Here is a 15946-nt window from a genome sequence, read left to right on the forward strand (position 1 = left end):
AGTCTGTGTCTAAGATGTATGTGGAGGCAGAAGGTGCTGGCCCCCAACTCTGGGAAGGGGGAGGCTCAAGGTCTTGAAGAGGTAGTCCATCCCCATCTTCACTGCCCTCTGAAACCCTTTTTCATTTGTTAGCAATGCCAGTAGAGTGTTCTCATGCTTCTGTGGGTTTTGATCTCTGGTAAAAATCTCAAAAGCTTGCCCTGCGTACTGCCACCCTCCCAGGAAGGAAGAAAGCCAAAAGCCTTCTCAGTCATTTATACCTGAGTGTGAATGAAGAAGGTTCAGAGAGCAAGCCTTGACAGGGAGAAAGCTTGCCAGACTGGGTTGCAGGTGTTACCTGGCTCTGGGCAGGAGAGGGTGTGTGATTGATGGAGTGAGGGGAGGGGTCAGTGAGTGGACTGGTGAGAGAGGAAGGCAAATCAGAGAAGGTTTTGTTCTGGTTCCACAGAAGATTTGCCTAATGTAATGAACTGAATGCTTCCTGGGAGCACCCTCTCACTTAACCTTTCCAACCACACTCCCCCATTCTTTAGATGAGGAAACTGAGGTCCAGGGAAGTCACTTGCCAAGGTTGCAGAATCTGCCAACGGTAGTTTATCAGATGTGAAGCCCCTGTGCTTCATGAGCACATGGTGGCTAATGTTCTCTGCTTCTTGGTGTCCCCTTCAGGGTCTTTCGAGGGTGGAGAAGCCCATCCCAGCTCCCCTACAATGGCCAGCACCTCCCACTCTTCTGGTAGAGGGACAGGGAAAAGCAGAGTAGGATCCTGATTCTCTAGGATCCTGACTCCCCAGGACTCAACAGCCCTGGGTACGCCTCGCAGCTACTACTAGAATATGATATAATATGTCTCCTACGTTTGAATAGGAGAGTAAAAACACAGCATTTTGGAGACATGGCCATTTCTGGGGGCCAATTTCAAGTATAATTTTCAGTGTGTTAATTCTTTATTTGTTTCACTGACCTTCATCCTGTTCATCTGGCAAGTGAGCTCTTCAAAGTCTTCCTGATCCTGATTTTCGGCTGATAGACTATTACAGCCTTTAGAGAATCACTCTGCCTAAATCAAGACTGCTTGATCTTGGCAATGAGAAAATGTCCTTGGGGTTTGCTTCTATATGAAGGCTTCAGTGAGCCAGAGGAACTTCAAAATCCATGTCTTAGGGCATCGTAGTGACTGGGTTCATTTTGCCTTTCCTCGCTAATGATTTGGGGCAAGAATTGCTCATAGAGGGGTACATGCAGTGCTCAAAGTTTTAACAAGGTGACTTCTTTTTTCAGACTTTCTAATCCTAGAGGAAGCCCCCTTAGCTTGTGTTCTTGTAGCTTCCTGCACCTTTCCTTCATTATGACCAATTGTATGTACATTTATTTGTGTAATTATTATTTAATGTCTGCCTCTACCACTAGATTGTAAGTTTCCTGCCACAAGGATTCTGCCTGGTTTGTTGGCTGCCACTGTGTCCCTTGTGTCTAATCTTCTTTGTGTGAGAGGAAGAAGAAATCCTCTTCTTCCACCTGGGGTGGGCAGTCTTATACCAATGCTCCCAGCACAGGGGTGCTCCCCAAAACTGTAAGATGGTGGAAAATGGGTGCCCCCCCCCCCACTGAAGCTAATTTGACTAAGAGATGAGAAGGAGGCATGGGGAAAGTTGCCCTAACCGCTCTTGAGTCCATACCCCCACACCATTCCAGGCCCGGGAGGTATGTGCTAGGTTTAATGACTGGCCTCCAATGGAAATTTCATAGACATTTTTATTATGCAAGTATTTTCATGCAAACACTTTTTTTCATATGCCACACATGCACTTTGCTTTTCCTTCTGAGTACCTGCTTCTGACTCCTTTGCCTGTCTGTCCCCTTCTGTCCATGGTCCTTATAAACCAGCTCCTCTTACACCTTTACCCAGTTCTTTATTTCTACCGTCACCACCTTCCCCACATTTACAAAGTATTATAACATCCCATGGTACTTTCATTTAGCTTCTCTGAATGCTTGTAGTCAGGAAGTTCTTCCTATTATCTAATCTCAATTCTTCATGCTACAGTAGAGGCCTGTTTCCTCTTGTTCTGTTCCTAGTGTGGCTTGGAAGCAGCTAGTCACCATCTCTGAGTTGTGACTTTTCTTATATTTGAAGATCAACCACTCTTCTCTCTCTTCACCACCCTCCCCTCCACCCTCAAACTCCTCTTAGATCAATCATCATCTTAGTTCCTATAGCTCTGCCCCACCGCTCCTTGAAGTACCAAGTTTACCTCCCATTGGCTAAATAAGTCTCAGTGGCCTTATCTGGACCCTTCACAATTAGATTCCCTTGGATCGTGCCAAGCTCTTGACTGTTACCTGCCTTGCCATTATGGTGGGACCACCTCTCTCCAGTGAAAGCTCCTTGGAGCCCCTTGATCAATGTCTTTGCCCCTCTCCAAGGTGCAGCCCCCCTTCTCCTCTGTTTTCAAGTTGTTTTTCAGCCTGGACAAATATCTGACATTTGCAGCCCAGAAAATTTACACCTCAGGCTCCAGAAAGGAGTACAGCCTGAAGCTCTGTGCCCCACTGCCTCTGTACAATGAGGAGCATTCATAACTCAGAAGGAAGCCCACAAAGAGAAAAGAAAACCCAGATAACCCTCCCCTTTCTCTTTTCTTTATAGTAAATAATTTACAAAACCAAATTTTCCTCCCCACAGGCTATACTCACTTTATCACAGGTCCCCAGGGCCAGCCTTTACACATTTCCATACTGTCATGGACTATTTTTAGCAAAGGATGACATTAAGTACTAGTTGCCCCGTGTGCTTCAAACTCATCTCTTCCTCTTGTCAGAATATTAGTCCTCCTCTTTTGGACCTGCCAGCTACTCATGGCCTAGAGATATTTCCAAGGGTGTGAGCAGCTACCTAGTGGTATGACTTCAGTGGGTCTTTACTAAGTCCTCTGTTTTAAAATGTCTCATTTGGGGGCACCTGGGTGGCTCAGTCAGTTAAGCATCTGACTTCGGCTCAGGTAATGATCTCACAGTCTGTGAGTTTGAGCCCTCCGTTGGGCTCTGTGCTGACAGCTCAGAGCCTGGAGCCTGCTTCAGATTCTGTGTCTCCCTCTCTTTCTGCCCCTCCCCTGTTCATGATCCGTCTCTCTCTGTCTCAAAAATAAACATTAAAAAAATTTTAAAAATTAAAAAAAAATAAATAAAAATGTCTCATTTGGCCCGGATCTGCTCATTAGAATTAGACTGGGTCTGATGATTTCAGTATTAGAGATTCATTTCTTTAACTCAATATCACTTCCTCAGGAAGCCTTGTCTGCTCCGTTGTTATATTCTCTGTCAAAAGCTCGTTCCTTTTCCCTCTTGGCACTTACTTAGTTTGTAAATACACATCCATTAATGTGACTGTTTGGTTGTTGTCTATCTCTCCTACTCTGCTGATTATTCTATGATGGCTGTGACCATGTCTCTTGTTGTGAGTTTCCCATTCTATTCCCAGTGCCTAACAGTGAGCCTGGCACATGGAAGGTGTACAGAAAATACTTGTTGCTGACCAAACATGCTCATAAATTTAAATGTGAGTTCTCCAGGGCACTGGTGGGAAAGGGTGTGAGCACGAGTGCCCAGCATACTAGTTGGGGGAGAGGGTCCCAGAAAGCAAGGGCAGAGTGCTGACCATAAGTAGCACTCTCCTTCCCCAGGTGACTTGAAGCTGGTTCCCTTTGCTATCCCTTTCCTATCAGCTTGAGGCTTCCCTCCTTTCTCAGCTTTACCCCAGGACCTTCTTTGGTAGGGCATCCGGGAAAGAAGGATTTGACCAAGGTGCATATAAGGCTAAAACTAGCAACTTTTTAAGGCTAGCAACTTTTTTCCAAAGACACTTGGGCAAACTGTGTATATATTCTCATGGCAGCACCTTGACATGTCCCTGGTTCTGTTACCCACCTCAGAAGGGGATTGGTGGAGATCAAGGCCAGGGGTGCTGAGATATGAAGCCGCACACCCCCCTGGGTCCTCTGGTGCTCACCTTCGACTGTACTCCCAAGCTCAACCCACCTGGTCCCAGTGAGCTTTCTTCAGGCCCTAGAGGTCCTAACCTACCAGGGCTAGCCCAGGTCCCTGAGGAGAGAGTGCTAGGGACCAGCTCACCTAGAGTCAAGAGGAGCAAGGAGAGGAGGGCCAGAGTTGGCCTTCCTCTGGTTCCTGAAGCTTGGAGACTCTGGGTTTCAGTGTAGGAAGAATGGAAAGTGTTCTTGGCTGCTGTCCCCACTCCAGGCCAGCCCCTTCCTACCCACGATCCCCACTGGACTGGCAAGGCTCCCCTCCCCTGTCCCAACCAGGGAGCACTGTAGCTGCTTCCCATCATGCCAAAGCCAAACCATTCTTAAGGCCCTGCTGGAAGCCACCACGATACAGAGACTCTCCCTTCCTAGTTTGCTTCAGCACCACCCAAGTTCCAGACCTGCAGAACCAGGGCGCAGCAAGTTTAAGGCCTTTCCGTCAAGGAGCAGGAGTCCCTGCTGGGCCTGAGTTGCTCTAGTGGAACTGCTTTGTTCCCCTGAAGGCCTTCCGGACAGCTACTCTACTCCTCTACTCTTAGCTCCCCAGGCCCCATCCTAGCCTCTTCCTCCTTCCAGCTCTTCTTCAGTGCTAGGCAGGGTAAGCACTCAATAAATCCACAGTGGGTGCTCGGTAAAAGTGGGCCCTTGGTCAGTAAATGATGAACTGATTGACTGAGATGCTTGGTCACTCAGTCCAAGGCCGAATGAGGTGCTGCCATCATTCATTTCTCTGTGTACCTGGGCCGGCCAAGTATGTTGCCTTAAAACAGAGCAGGGCTTTTCTTATTCTTTCCTTGTTGTTGTTTTCGTCTTTGTTATGTTTTGTTTTGTTTGGCTTTGTTTTTACTGCAATGGACTCTAAACTGGAAGGGCAGGGGGATAGGGACAAGCAAAGGGCTCAAAGCCTGGGAGGGCTCTCAAGAAAAAGAAATTCTGCACCTCAACCTCACACTCCCCAACATTGACTAGATTCTGGCCGTGATCTGGGAAACTTCAGGGAGCTCTCCTGAGCCCTGAGATGATGGTCTTGAGTTTGTCTGAGGATTCATGAATCTGAGCTTTGGATATAACATGTCTACTGGTAATTCCCACACCACTTTTCTTTTTACATTGTTTCTCCATTTCTTCCTCTTTTTCTCTAACCAGAGAGCAGTGTCCCCAACTACTCTCAGCCTGTGAGCCACTTACCGGCTGGCAGCACAGTGGGGTGGGCTCAGGCAAACACTGGGGAAGAGCAGAAGAGGAACTATTGGTTTAGTCACAAACTTCGAGCCAATGGAATTTTAGATTGATTGGGCTATTCTGTGTTGTAGATAGTCAAATGAGCTTATTAAAGAAATATGTCAGCGAATCTGGTAAGCCTGATTTCGCTGGGGGCTCAGTTGCAGCAAGCTGGTAATGTAATTTTCTGAATAGACCAGGAAGAAAGCTAAGAATCATTGTGAATTCAGGCCAGCCTGGGGACTCTAAGGTTTCATGAAGACTATACTGGGAATTGGCCTTCTTTTAAACAGCTCCTCCAGCTTATAGTAAACCCTTTTCTGCATGGGGTCCCAGAGCAGCCCCTGAACCAACAAGCAGATACAAAAGGAAGAGGGACTTCTAAGACCTGTTCTGGGGCCCCTCCAGATGCACCAGGCTGTCTCTTAAGCAGCATAGGATCAGGTAATAGAAGAAGTTGCTCTCCTTGCCCCCCTCCTGCCCCCACCGCCGAATGCCCCAAACCACACTAAGCCCACAGCAGCTCACCTGCCTGCTTACATTTGCTGCTGAGTGCGGGGACTCAGGCTGGATCACCTTTGCAACCTGGTTGCCTCTGAGAAGACTGCTTGCCTGACACTACAGGGAGAGTAGGCTTTTCCCCTGGAAATATGATTGAGCTCTGTAGACCCCCAGCAGGCTTCTGAATGCCTGGCCTCAGGGAAGCCTGCCACTGAGCAAGCAGAAGCTTGATGCCTCAGTAACCTGGTTCTGTTACATAAGGCACTATGGGAGATATGAGTCAGGGCCCTCAGGCTGGCCTAGGCCCAACTTAGTCTGGGAGTGAGGCTATGCGAGGTGAGGGAGGGTGGTCGAGGGGTGGTGTGTATATGTGGAGGAAGCCAGCAAGGAGCCATTGGAACCACTTCTCTTCTTATCACTTCTCACCCCCTTCTTCCTCAGGGATAGCAGGCATGGCCAATCAATGGCCTAGACAGCTCTGACAGAAATCCTGGCCAGACCCCTAAGCTGTGAGCAGCTGCTCTACATCTCCCCTGAAGAGAAGACAAGAGGAAGTGGGTTGAATACCCAAGCCTATTTTGTGACTAAATTCTTCCTTCGAGAAAGGATGAGGAAGGTCCCTGTGGGGCTTTGTCCACAGGCAGGGCCCTGATTTTAAGCTGGGCCTATCTGAGGAAAGCGGCTCCCAGGAGAGGAAGGCTGATAGCGTAGCCTGGGGCATCACTGATCAAGCCTGCTTCCAGCTCTTGTTTCTCCTTGGGCTAGTGTCTGCACCATGGGAAGCTTCCCATTCGGTCTCCTGTACTGGCTGGCTAGGATCTCACACCTGTTCCCGAAAGGGCAATAGTTACTTTAAGGCAGGGATCTCCAGCTAGAAGGTACAAGTGAATTCGACTTGCCCACTGATAAGATTCCCTGCTGCCTGGATTAGCATTTGGAAAAGTCTGCTTTCTACTCTCACAGACCCCTGTCTTATGCCCACTCTGATTCCTTAGCCCAGATGAATTTCGGCACGGTCGATAGGGGCCTCCATAAGCCCCTGCCAAGACTCCTCATCAAACCTTTTTTTGAAGTTAAGATCTAGCCTTCTGGACTTCATGGGGCTTCCATTAGCCCACAGGGTTCTATGGAGGGCCTGCTCTGCCAAAAGCTGTGGTCTTACAGCAAAGGCCTAATCCTTGTCCCATTATTGCAGGCACTGGGATGGCACAGCATGTCCCGGGCTGTTACTGTGGCTTCATCTAAAAGGGAAATTTTGTCTTTTTGACCCCTGTGGTCATGGAATGCCTTTCCTTGAGTGCACTGAGCACACAGAGTGCCCCACCAAATGTGCCCAAACTTTAGTCCCACTTGGCATGTTGGCTTCTCTGGAGCTCAAGAGTCTATTTTGCATGACACCGACCAATTTATTATGTAAACTCAACCACCCATGACAAATTTTGGCTTTGTAGTTATCTTGAGGGATGCCTTAAATAAGAGGAGAAAGTTCAGGTAGGAGCAGCATCGTGATGAGCAAACACAGTGCAACGGCCACCGCCAGGTGCAGACAAGGCTGGCCTCACTCCTCTCACCCGGCCCCACAAGGTCGGGGGCAAGTACTGGCCAGACACATCCATCTCCATTTATCCAGACTCCCTGGCCTTCAGGACCTGTTATGGAAAGGAGCCAACACTCTACCTGGAATCGAGAGCTTGTTAGTTTATCTGGATGTGCAAATATAAGCAGGAGTATTAACCTTCTCTTCAGGCAGGGAGGGAAAATAAGGTCACCCTGGAAGAGTTATTTTCTGAGGGGTGGGCTCACTCACATGGGTCCATTCCTGGCAAACTGGAGGCGTAGGTGAAATTTGTGCTCTGTTCTTACTATTTGTCTTTATGAGCACAAACCTTCCACCTTCACCTCTTCAGCTCTCATGCTATCCAGAGCCCTGGGCTGCAGCAAACCTTCTGTGGATTCCAGCCTTGTCTCCCTACCTCTCTTCTCCAAACTTGGCTTTCCCATGCTTCATTCCCATAGAGCCTTCCTTCCAGTCAGTTGCCTCCCTCAAAGAAGGTCTGGTAAATAAATCCACACAAAGAAGTCAATGATAATTAATGATGTCACATGTGACTCTTTTAAAAGGTATGGTAGACCCTGGACATTTATGAAAGGGACTCACTAATTCATGAGCATCCCAAGACCATATCATTTTCCCTATAAAGCTTCTATGTCCATCACTTCATTAAACTTTTTTTAAAGAATTTTTTTTATTTTTGTTAATATGGAAGAAATGTTAACAGTAAAACTGGTGAACCTAGGGTACATGTACTGAATTACTGGAGGCTTTTTTCATTTTATTTTCTTGCTAAATACACTTAAATTAAGCTTTACTGAGGGATAATAAAGTACAAGGGTTACTTTGAAGTGATTCTCTAACCCATTTTGTTTGCTAATGTATGTGGAAGTAGCTTAGTCGGCCCTGGTGCTATAATATAATACTATAGACTGGGTGGCCTCAACCATAGGCAGTGATTTCTCATAGTTAAAAGTTGGAGGTCCAAATTCAAGATACTAGCCAGCTGGATCCTGGTGAGAGCTCTCTTCTGCTGATAGCCACTTTTTCACTGTGTCTTCATCTAGTCAAGAGAGAACTGTGGAGTCTCTTCCTTTCCTTAGAAGGACCTTGATGCCATTGGGAGAGCCCCACTCTCATGAAGCCACTTTTAGCTAAACCTATCTCGCAGAGGCCACATCTCTAACCACTGTCACATTGGGAGTTAAATTTGGGAGGACACAATACAGGCCATAGCAGTCAGGTCTCAAATCGTTAGTCTTCTGTAATTCATTTTGTGCTTATAGGCTTGAATACAGAAAAAAGAAAAAACTTGAACTTTTCCATACTCCTTTCTTTAGAAACGATAAGAAGCTGCTGAAGCCTTGCCCACTCTTCTCTTTCTTTTTTTTCTTTTTTTTTTTCTGGATGTCCATTTGGTGACAGGATTTGGACATGAGTACGTATCGGCCAGAGGACCCATCAAGGTGGGAAATGGCTGTGTTTTTCTTTTTCTTTTTTACTTTTCTTTTTTTATTTCTTTAATTTAATTTTTTATTTTTTTTAAATTTACATCCAAATTAGTTAGCATATAGTGTAACAATGATTTCAGGAGTAGATTCCTTAGTGCCCCTTACCCATTTATCCCATACCCCCTCCCACAACCCCTTCCGTAACCCTCAGTTTGTTCTCCATATTTATGAGTCTCTTCTGTTTTGTCCCCCTCCCTGTTTTTATATTATTTTTGTTTCCCTTTATGTTCATCTGTTTTGTCTCTTAAAGTCCTCATATGAATGAAGTCATATGATTTTTGTCTTTCTCTGACTGACTAATTTCACTTAGCATAATACCCTCCAGTTCCATCCACATAGTTGCAAATGGCAAGATTTCATTCTTTTTGATTGCCGAGAAATACTCCATTGTGTGTGTATATATATATATATATATATACATATATATACACAATATACAATATATATGTATATATGATATATATTTGTGTGTGTGTGTGTGTATATATATATATATATATATATATATAAGATATATCCACATCTTCTTTATCCATTCATCCATCTATGGACATTTGGGCTCTTTCCATACTTTGGCTATTGTTGATAGTGCGCTATAAACATGGGGGTGCATGTGTCCCTTTGAAACAGCACACCTGTATCCCTTGGATAAATGCCTAGTAGTGCAATTGCTGGGTCACAGAGTAGTTCTATTTTTAGTTTTTTGAGCAACTTCCATACTGTTTTCCAGAGTGGCTGCACCAGGTTGCATTCCCAACTTCATTAAACTTTTTAGCTTTCTTTTCATGGTGTTCACTAGCAGCTGACTCAGGAAGGGGGTGTTGTCCTCAAAGAAACAGATGTTTCCTCATTTCATAGAATCACTACATTTGTCTGGACTCTGAGGAGAGGACCTGGGCAATCCCACTTCTATGTGTCTAGACCCCAAAGAATTGAAAAAAGGGACTCAAAAAGATACCCATAGGGGCACCTGGATGGGTCAGTCGGTTAAGCTTCTGACTCTTCATTTCGGCTCAGGTCATGATCTCACTGTCATGAGATCCAGTCCCGTGTCAGGCTCTGTGCTGGGCGTGGAACTTGCTTAAGATTCTCTCTCTCCCTCTCTCTCTCTGCCCCTCCCCCATGTGTGTGTACTCTCTCTCTCTCTAAAAAAAAAAAGAAAAAAAAAAGAAAAAAAAGATACCTGCCTACCCATGTTACTAGCAGCATATTTCACCATAGCCAACAGGTGGAGACAATCCAAATGTCTGTGGACAGATGAATGGTTAAACGAAATGTAGTTTACCCACACAATGGAATATTATTCAGTCATTAAGAAGGAATGAAGTACTGTTACATGCCACCACATGGGTGAACCTTGAAAACATTATGCTAAGTGAAAGAAGCTGGACACAAAAGCCACATGTTGTATGAGTCCACTTATGTAAAATATCTAGAGCAGGCAAATTCATAGAGACAGAAAGTAGAATAGAAGTGACCAGGGGCTGACGGGAGGAGAGAATGGGGAGTTATTGTTTAATAGGTATGGAGTTTCTGTTTGGGATGATCACAAAATTCAGGAAATGGATAGCAGTGATGGTTGCACAACATTGTGAATGCCTTTAATGCCACTGAATTGTATACTTAAAAATGGTTCTAATGTCACTGAATTGTATACTTAAAATGCTTAAAATGGCAAATGTTATGTTACATACATCTTACTGTAATATATGTATATATTACTTATATACTTTATATGCATACATAAAATACACACACATCATATATACATATGACATACGCATGTCATATACATATACCGGCGAAAGCCTCTTAGCACATGGAATTCACATCTGTGCTTCAAGAAAAAGACAATTACTTACATGTTGAGATTTTCATGAGGCATCCAAACCATAAATGTTAAGTTTGCAAATGCATTTGCATTTTTAACAGGGAATGTTCCTTAATCCAATAGTGCCTATTCTTTGTCAGACCACTAGGCACTCAGGAAATAGTTATTTTACTTTATTTTTTTTAACGTTTATTTATTTTTGAGACAGAGAGAGACGTAGCATGAATGGGGGAGGGTCAGAGAGAGGGAGACACAGAATCGGAAATAGGCTCCAGGCTCCCAGCTGTCAGCACAGAGCCCGACACGGGGCTCGAACTCATGGACCGCGAGATCATGACCTGAGCCGAAGTCGGCCGCTTAACCGACTGAGCCACCCAGGCGCCCCAAGAAATAGTTATTTTAAATAACCTTGGGCTAGGGAAGGACTTTCGAAGCTTGATACCAAAGGCAAAAAATCACAAAGGCAAAGAATGACAGGCTTAACCACAGGGAAACCCAAAACCTCTCCATAGCAAAAACAAAAAAACAAAACAAAACAAAACAAAAAAAAAAACAAAAAAACCAAAAAAAAACAAAAAAAACAAAAAACCCACCAAAACCAAAAAACCTCCATCCTCAAAATCAAATGGCAAATTAGTTGACAAAGGTTGCAATCTCTAATTCAGGGTTTCTCACGGTGTGGTTCTGCATACCACTGGTGCCACGGGAGAGGGGTTCGGTTTTAGATGGTACACAGTCATAGAACTGAATTTTAGAGTATGAATTTGGACATGACAGCAGACAGGCAGGGGAGTCATTTTGCCCCTCAAATCACACCATGTAAGTGGCTACGCCCTCAGAAGTCAAATCCAGGAATATACACTTATGAAATCATTAGTACTAAGACCTACTTAGAGAAGCACAAATAATTTTTATGCAAATTTTTCTTGGAAACCTGCTCTCTGAATCTCCATCTTTCCCCTTACTGCTATATATCAACTCAATAGGGAAAGTGAAATAAATTAGCACACACAAAGCCATTCAACATTTTTGCTCTTTATTACTTTCTAAGCATCTGAGTGTGGGAACTAGTTGTTGCCAGCTAGAAGCTTAAAGGTAGACTCCTAGGACTTTTAGATCTGGAAGCAAACTCAGATTCAGAGTGTGTCAGACCACAATGGGCAAGTATGCTTGGGGACCAAAGGCAGAACAGTCGATTAAGAAGTTTTGAATAAATTCTTAGAAATAAAATTTGAGGTTATAACAACAGCAATAATAGACTATGGCAAAAGCTCTCACACCAGCTTGCCACACCTTACCAATCAGTTAAGGCCCCTCGAATTTCAACTTTGCAAGGTTTTTTTCATAGGCTACATTTATTTTATTTTGTTTTATTTACAATTTTTTTAATGTTTATTTATTTTTGAGAGAGACACACACACACAGAGTGTGAGCAGGGGAGGGGCAAAGAGAGAGGGAGACACAGAATCCTAAGCAGGTTCAGGCTCCAAACTGTCAGCACAGAGCCCAACTCAGGACTTGAACTCATGAACTGTGAGATCATGACCTGAGCCGAAGTCAGATGCTCAACTTACTGAGCCACCCAGGCGCCCCTATTTACATTTTTTTTTTACTTACATTTTTTTTAAAGTAGGCTCCACGCCCCAACAACATAAGGCTTGAACTCATGACCCTGAGATCAAGAGTCACCTCTACGGATTGAGCCAGCCAGGCATCCCTCATAGGCTATATTTAAATTGGAAATTTTAGCTGCTTATCCAGTATGTTCTATCTGCCTCCTTAGTTTTCCAGTCTTAGAAGTATATTCAAATGGTAAGGCAGAGTCCCTTAATAAAAGGGTGACCGACCATCCCAGTTTCCCTGGGACTATCCCAGTTTGAGCGTTGAAAGTCTTGTTTCCTCACATTGGAGGGTTTGTCACCCTACCTAGTAAGGACATTTTAACCACTTGATTAGTTTCTGGGCTAATATTTACCTCTGCTTAACAATTCTTTCTTTGCAGACAATTCTTTAGTGTCTGATTGATCTTAGGTGGAGTTTTGGCTTTGCTCTTTGTTGTGAGGCATCAGGCAAGTTTCTTAATTTTCCCAAGCCTCAATTTCCTTTATTAAAAATCAAAAAGGGTGATAACAGTACCCATTTCATTGGGTTGGTATAAGTATCAAATGAGATTAGTATATATTGTTGTAAATGCTCCATCAATGTTAGCTATTAATCTATTATAATTGTTAGTTACCTAACACAAGATTGAAGGGATGGTATTTAAAACACATCTTCCCTCACTCAATATTTTTTTCAAGTTTATTTATTTATCTTGAGAGAGACAGCACGAGTCAGGGAGGGGCAGAGAGAGAGGGAGACAGAGAATCCCAAGCAGGCTCTGCTCTGCCAGTACAGAGCCTGACCCGGCGCTCAAACTCATGAACCATGAGATCATGACCTGAGCTGAAATTCAGTCAGATACTTAACCAACTGAGCCATCCAGGCACCCCCCCCAATATTTTAGAGGCAACTTCACATACCAACAAGCTGCATGCCTGTTACCACTCATTCGTAGGTATATACACAGCACGGTCCACTGGAACTACCAGGCTATGAGAGTTAATGCATGTGGCTCAAATAACAACAGAAATCCCACTTAAATATTAGTAAGTATTTTTCCAAAGACTAGGTTAAAATTGTAAAATCTTTACATAAGACCACACCAATAATTAAGCAGTCATTTGACAAAAAAACAACAGCAACATAACAACACAATGGTTATGAGCACTGGCTATATAACAGGAAGCCAAGGGAAAACCAAGTGAGTGTAAAACGAATCCCTGCCCTCATATTGCTTACACCCTTGTGTTCCAAGGATACCAAGAGCTAAGCCCAGGAGCCAGGGACAGATCAAAGCAGACAAACCAGATAGAAATGAAGAATGTGCCCTGCCCTACCTCCCTAGAATATAGGGGCCCTTGCAGTAGGAGAGTAGGCTGCAGAAGAGGCAAGAGAGTCTCTCTCCCAGGAGAAGAGGCAGGCTTGAAAGTAGACAAATTAAAAGAAAAAAGACACCCAAGCAGGAATTTGAAATATCAAATAATTAAATGGAATAGAAGTAAAAATGATGGCACTTGAAACATCAAATCATTAAATGGAACAGAAGTAAAAAGTATGGCTGAGTTTTGAAGACAGAAACCCTGGAATAAATGAAGTAAGAAAAGACAAAATTTTCACTTTGGAGAAGGCTGGCCAGCTCAGATACAGGAGAAGTCCCACGACCGACAATAATGGTCTCCTACTCTGCTAAGGAGCATGTCATTCTGGGCAAAAGCTAAACCAAACTCAGAATCTCCAATTTCTGAGGTCCCAGGAAAGGTCAAGGAAGATGAGATAATGCTTTGTCCTGCTGGAACTATAGGGCTATTACCATAGGACCAGGTCACTCCCCAGCCTCACCGAAGCCAGAGGGCTTGCTGGTTTGCTACTCAGCTGTTTGGGACACTGAGTTGCTCTGATTCCAGGAGGCAGGGTACTCAGGTACACCTTCTTAACAATTCGCCCTGCTCCCTCCACCCATACCCCCAACCCATAGTATTTCCAGGCTTTGCCAAGAACCAAGAGTCAACAGACAGGTGTCAATGGAGTAGGTGACAAAGGAGGTTTTTCCATTCAAGAAACCCAGATAACCAGAAAGCATCCCAAGGTATGGCACAAGCCAACATTTTGATCTCAGGCTCTCAGCCTCATACCTCATGCACATAGGTCTGACCTCTTAGGCCCTGAACCTAGGAACAAGAGCTGAGGAAGCTTTCCCTCTTATACTTCAGCAATGCCATTTTGGGGCAGTTTCTCTCCCAGTTGAAATAGTACAAATGCTACAGGCCCTCTTTCCAGGTGTTTCTGCCACCCCTCCCCCACCACCAATTTCCTACAGAGCGGAGGGCTTTAGCTCGCAGGGATGCAGAGTCTGTCTGTGGTGTGAATACACTTGTAGTAATCTTTGGCCAGAAATGGAAGATTCCCTCGAAACCTGTTCCACATGTGGCCTGGTTTCTTCAAGACAATGAGATAAATTGATGCATAATGTGAAACAATAAATAAGAAAGTGAATTGAAGGCATGGAAAATGCCTGAGAAATACAACTTGTTATGATAATGCTTAGCGAAGTCAGCAGCCCTGCTTGTCCCCTCCTGGAATTTCTGGGCCGAAGAGGCAAACCTGGTCCTTAGCATCAAGTGAGGGCAGTTCCTACCAATCTTAATTGCTTATAAAATTTCCTATGTGTGCTTCATTGAAAAGCCGCCCAATGATTCAAATATTCTGTGGATGCTCAAAATTGCTTATTACCTTGCCTCAACATACCACCTGCCCATGACCTGGAATCTCAGAACTACAAGGAACCTTAAGAGGCCAGAGTGATCAGGGAACTTGCCCAGGTTCACACACTGAAGTAGAGCCACAATTTGTACCATAACCCAGGTCTATCTCAGCGGGGTTCTCTTTCTCTTAATATAACCTTTGTTGTTGAGAGAATAAGATCCACCCCTATACACACGCACTAACACACACACACACACACACACACACACACACACACACTAGTGTCCCATCCCAATGGTTCTAAGAACACCAGGCCTAAGGCTGGGTTTCCTGCTTCCCCTGACTCAAAATTGCCTCAGTTGTCTCCCCGCTAAAGACTGACTCTTACCAGAGTGTCTCAGACTGGATGGAGGGCAGAAGCCACGTTATATCTTCCTATTATGTTTCTCCCCTCTCCCTCTTTCCTTGCCCTTCAGCAGGATTTCTAGAAAGTATGACCCACACTCCTACACAGGCCTGGGAAGATATGGGTTCATCCACCCACCGGTCCTAGGATGCTCTCTGGGGCTGCTTTTGCCCATCATTGGAAATTGAAGTCTGTAATCCATGGAGGAGGTGGGGGTACCCCCATCCAGAGTCTCAAAAAATTCTCACACATCTCTAATTTTTCTTGTTCTCCACCCTCTCCCCACACCAGCAGAGGGCTTAATTTGTCTTGACATTTTGCTTACCCTCGAGGTCAGCCAGGGCCACTTGGTAATTTAAAAGCCCTTGCAATTTCAATCTGAGTTTGCATATTTTGAGAAGGGTAGAACTCAGATCCCAAGAGCATTCCGCGACAGAATCTCCAAAGTGGCAGTGGAAATGTATGCATTTGAGGATGGGTGCTGCCAGCTACCCCCAACCTATCTGGGGCTCTGTCCACCTTCTGGACTCCAGCATTTTCCTGGGAAAGTCTCCTGCGCGCACCTTTCAAGATCGG

At 44.6% G+C, this 15946-nt stretch overlaps 1 protein-coding gene across 2 annotated transcripts in view; it reads right to left on the reverse strand.

Annotated features, from left to right (window-relative positions):
• Positions 1-15946, reverse strand: part of TSC22D3 (TSC22 domain family member 3) — a 61733-nt gene that overhangs the window by 44451 nt on the left and 1336 nt on the right. Inside the window, exon 3 of one of the 2 annotated variants that reach the window (XM_049644740.1) lies at positions 1736-7819. The exons of the other annotated variant lie outside the window; for it this stretch is intronic. Within the exon in view, the coding sequence (XP_049500697.1) occupies positions 7735-7819 (85 nt within the window). The 3' untranslated portion in view covers positions 1736-7734. Of the gene's footprint in view, positions 1-1735; positions 7820-15946 lie in introns of those variants that run through there. 2 annotated transcript variants of the gene reach the window in all.

This window comes from Panthera uncia, chromosome X (genome assembly GCF_023721935.1).
Source record: "Panthera uncia isolate 11264 chromosome X, Puncia_PCG_1.0, whole genome shotgun sequence".
NCBI classification, from domain to species: Eukaryota; Metazoa; Chordata; class Mammalia; order Carnivora; family Felidae; genus Panthera; species Panthera uncia.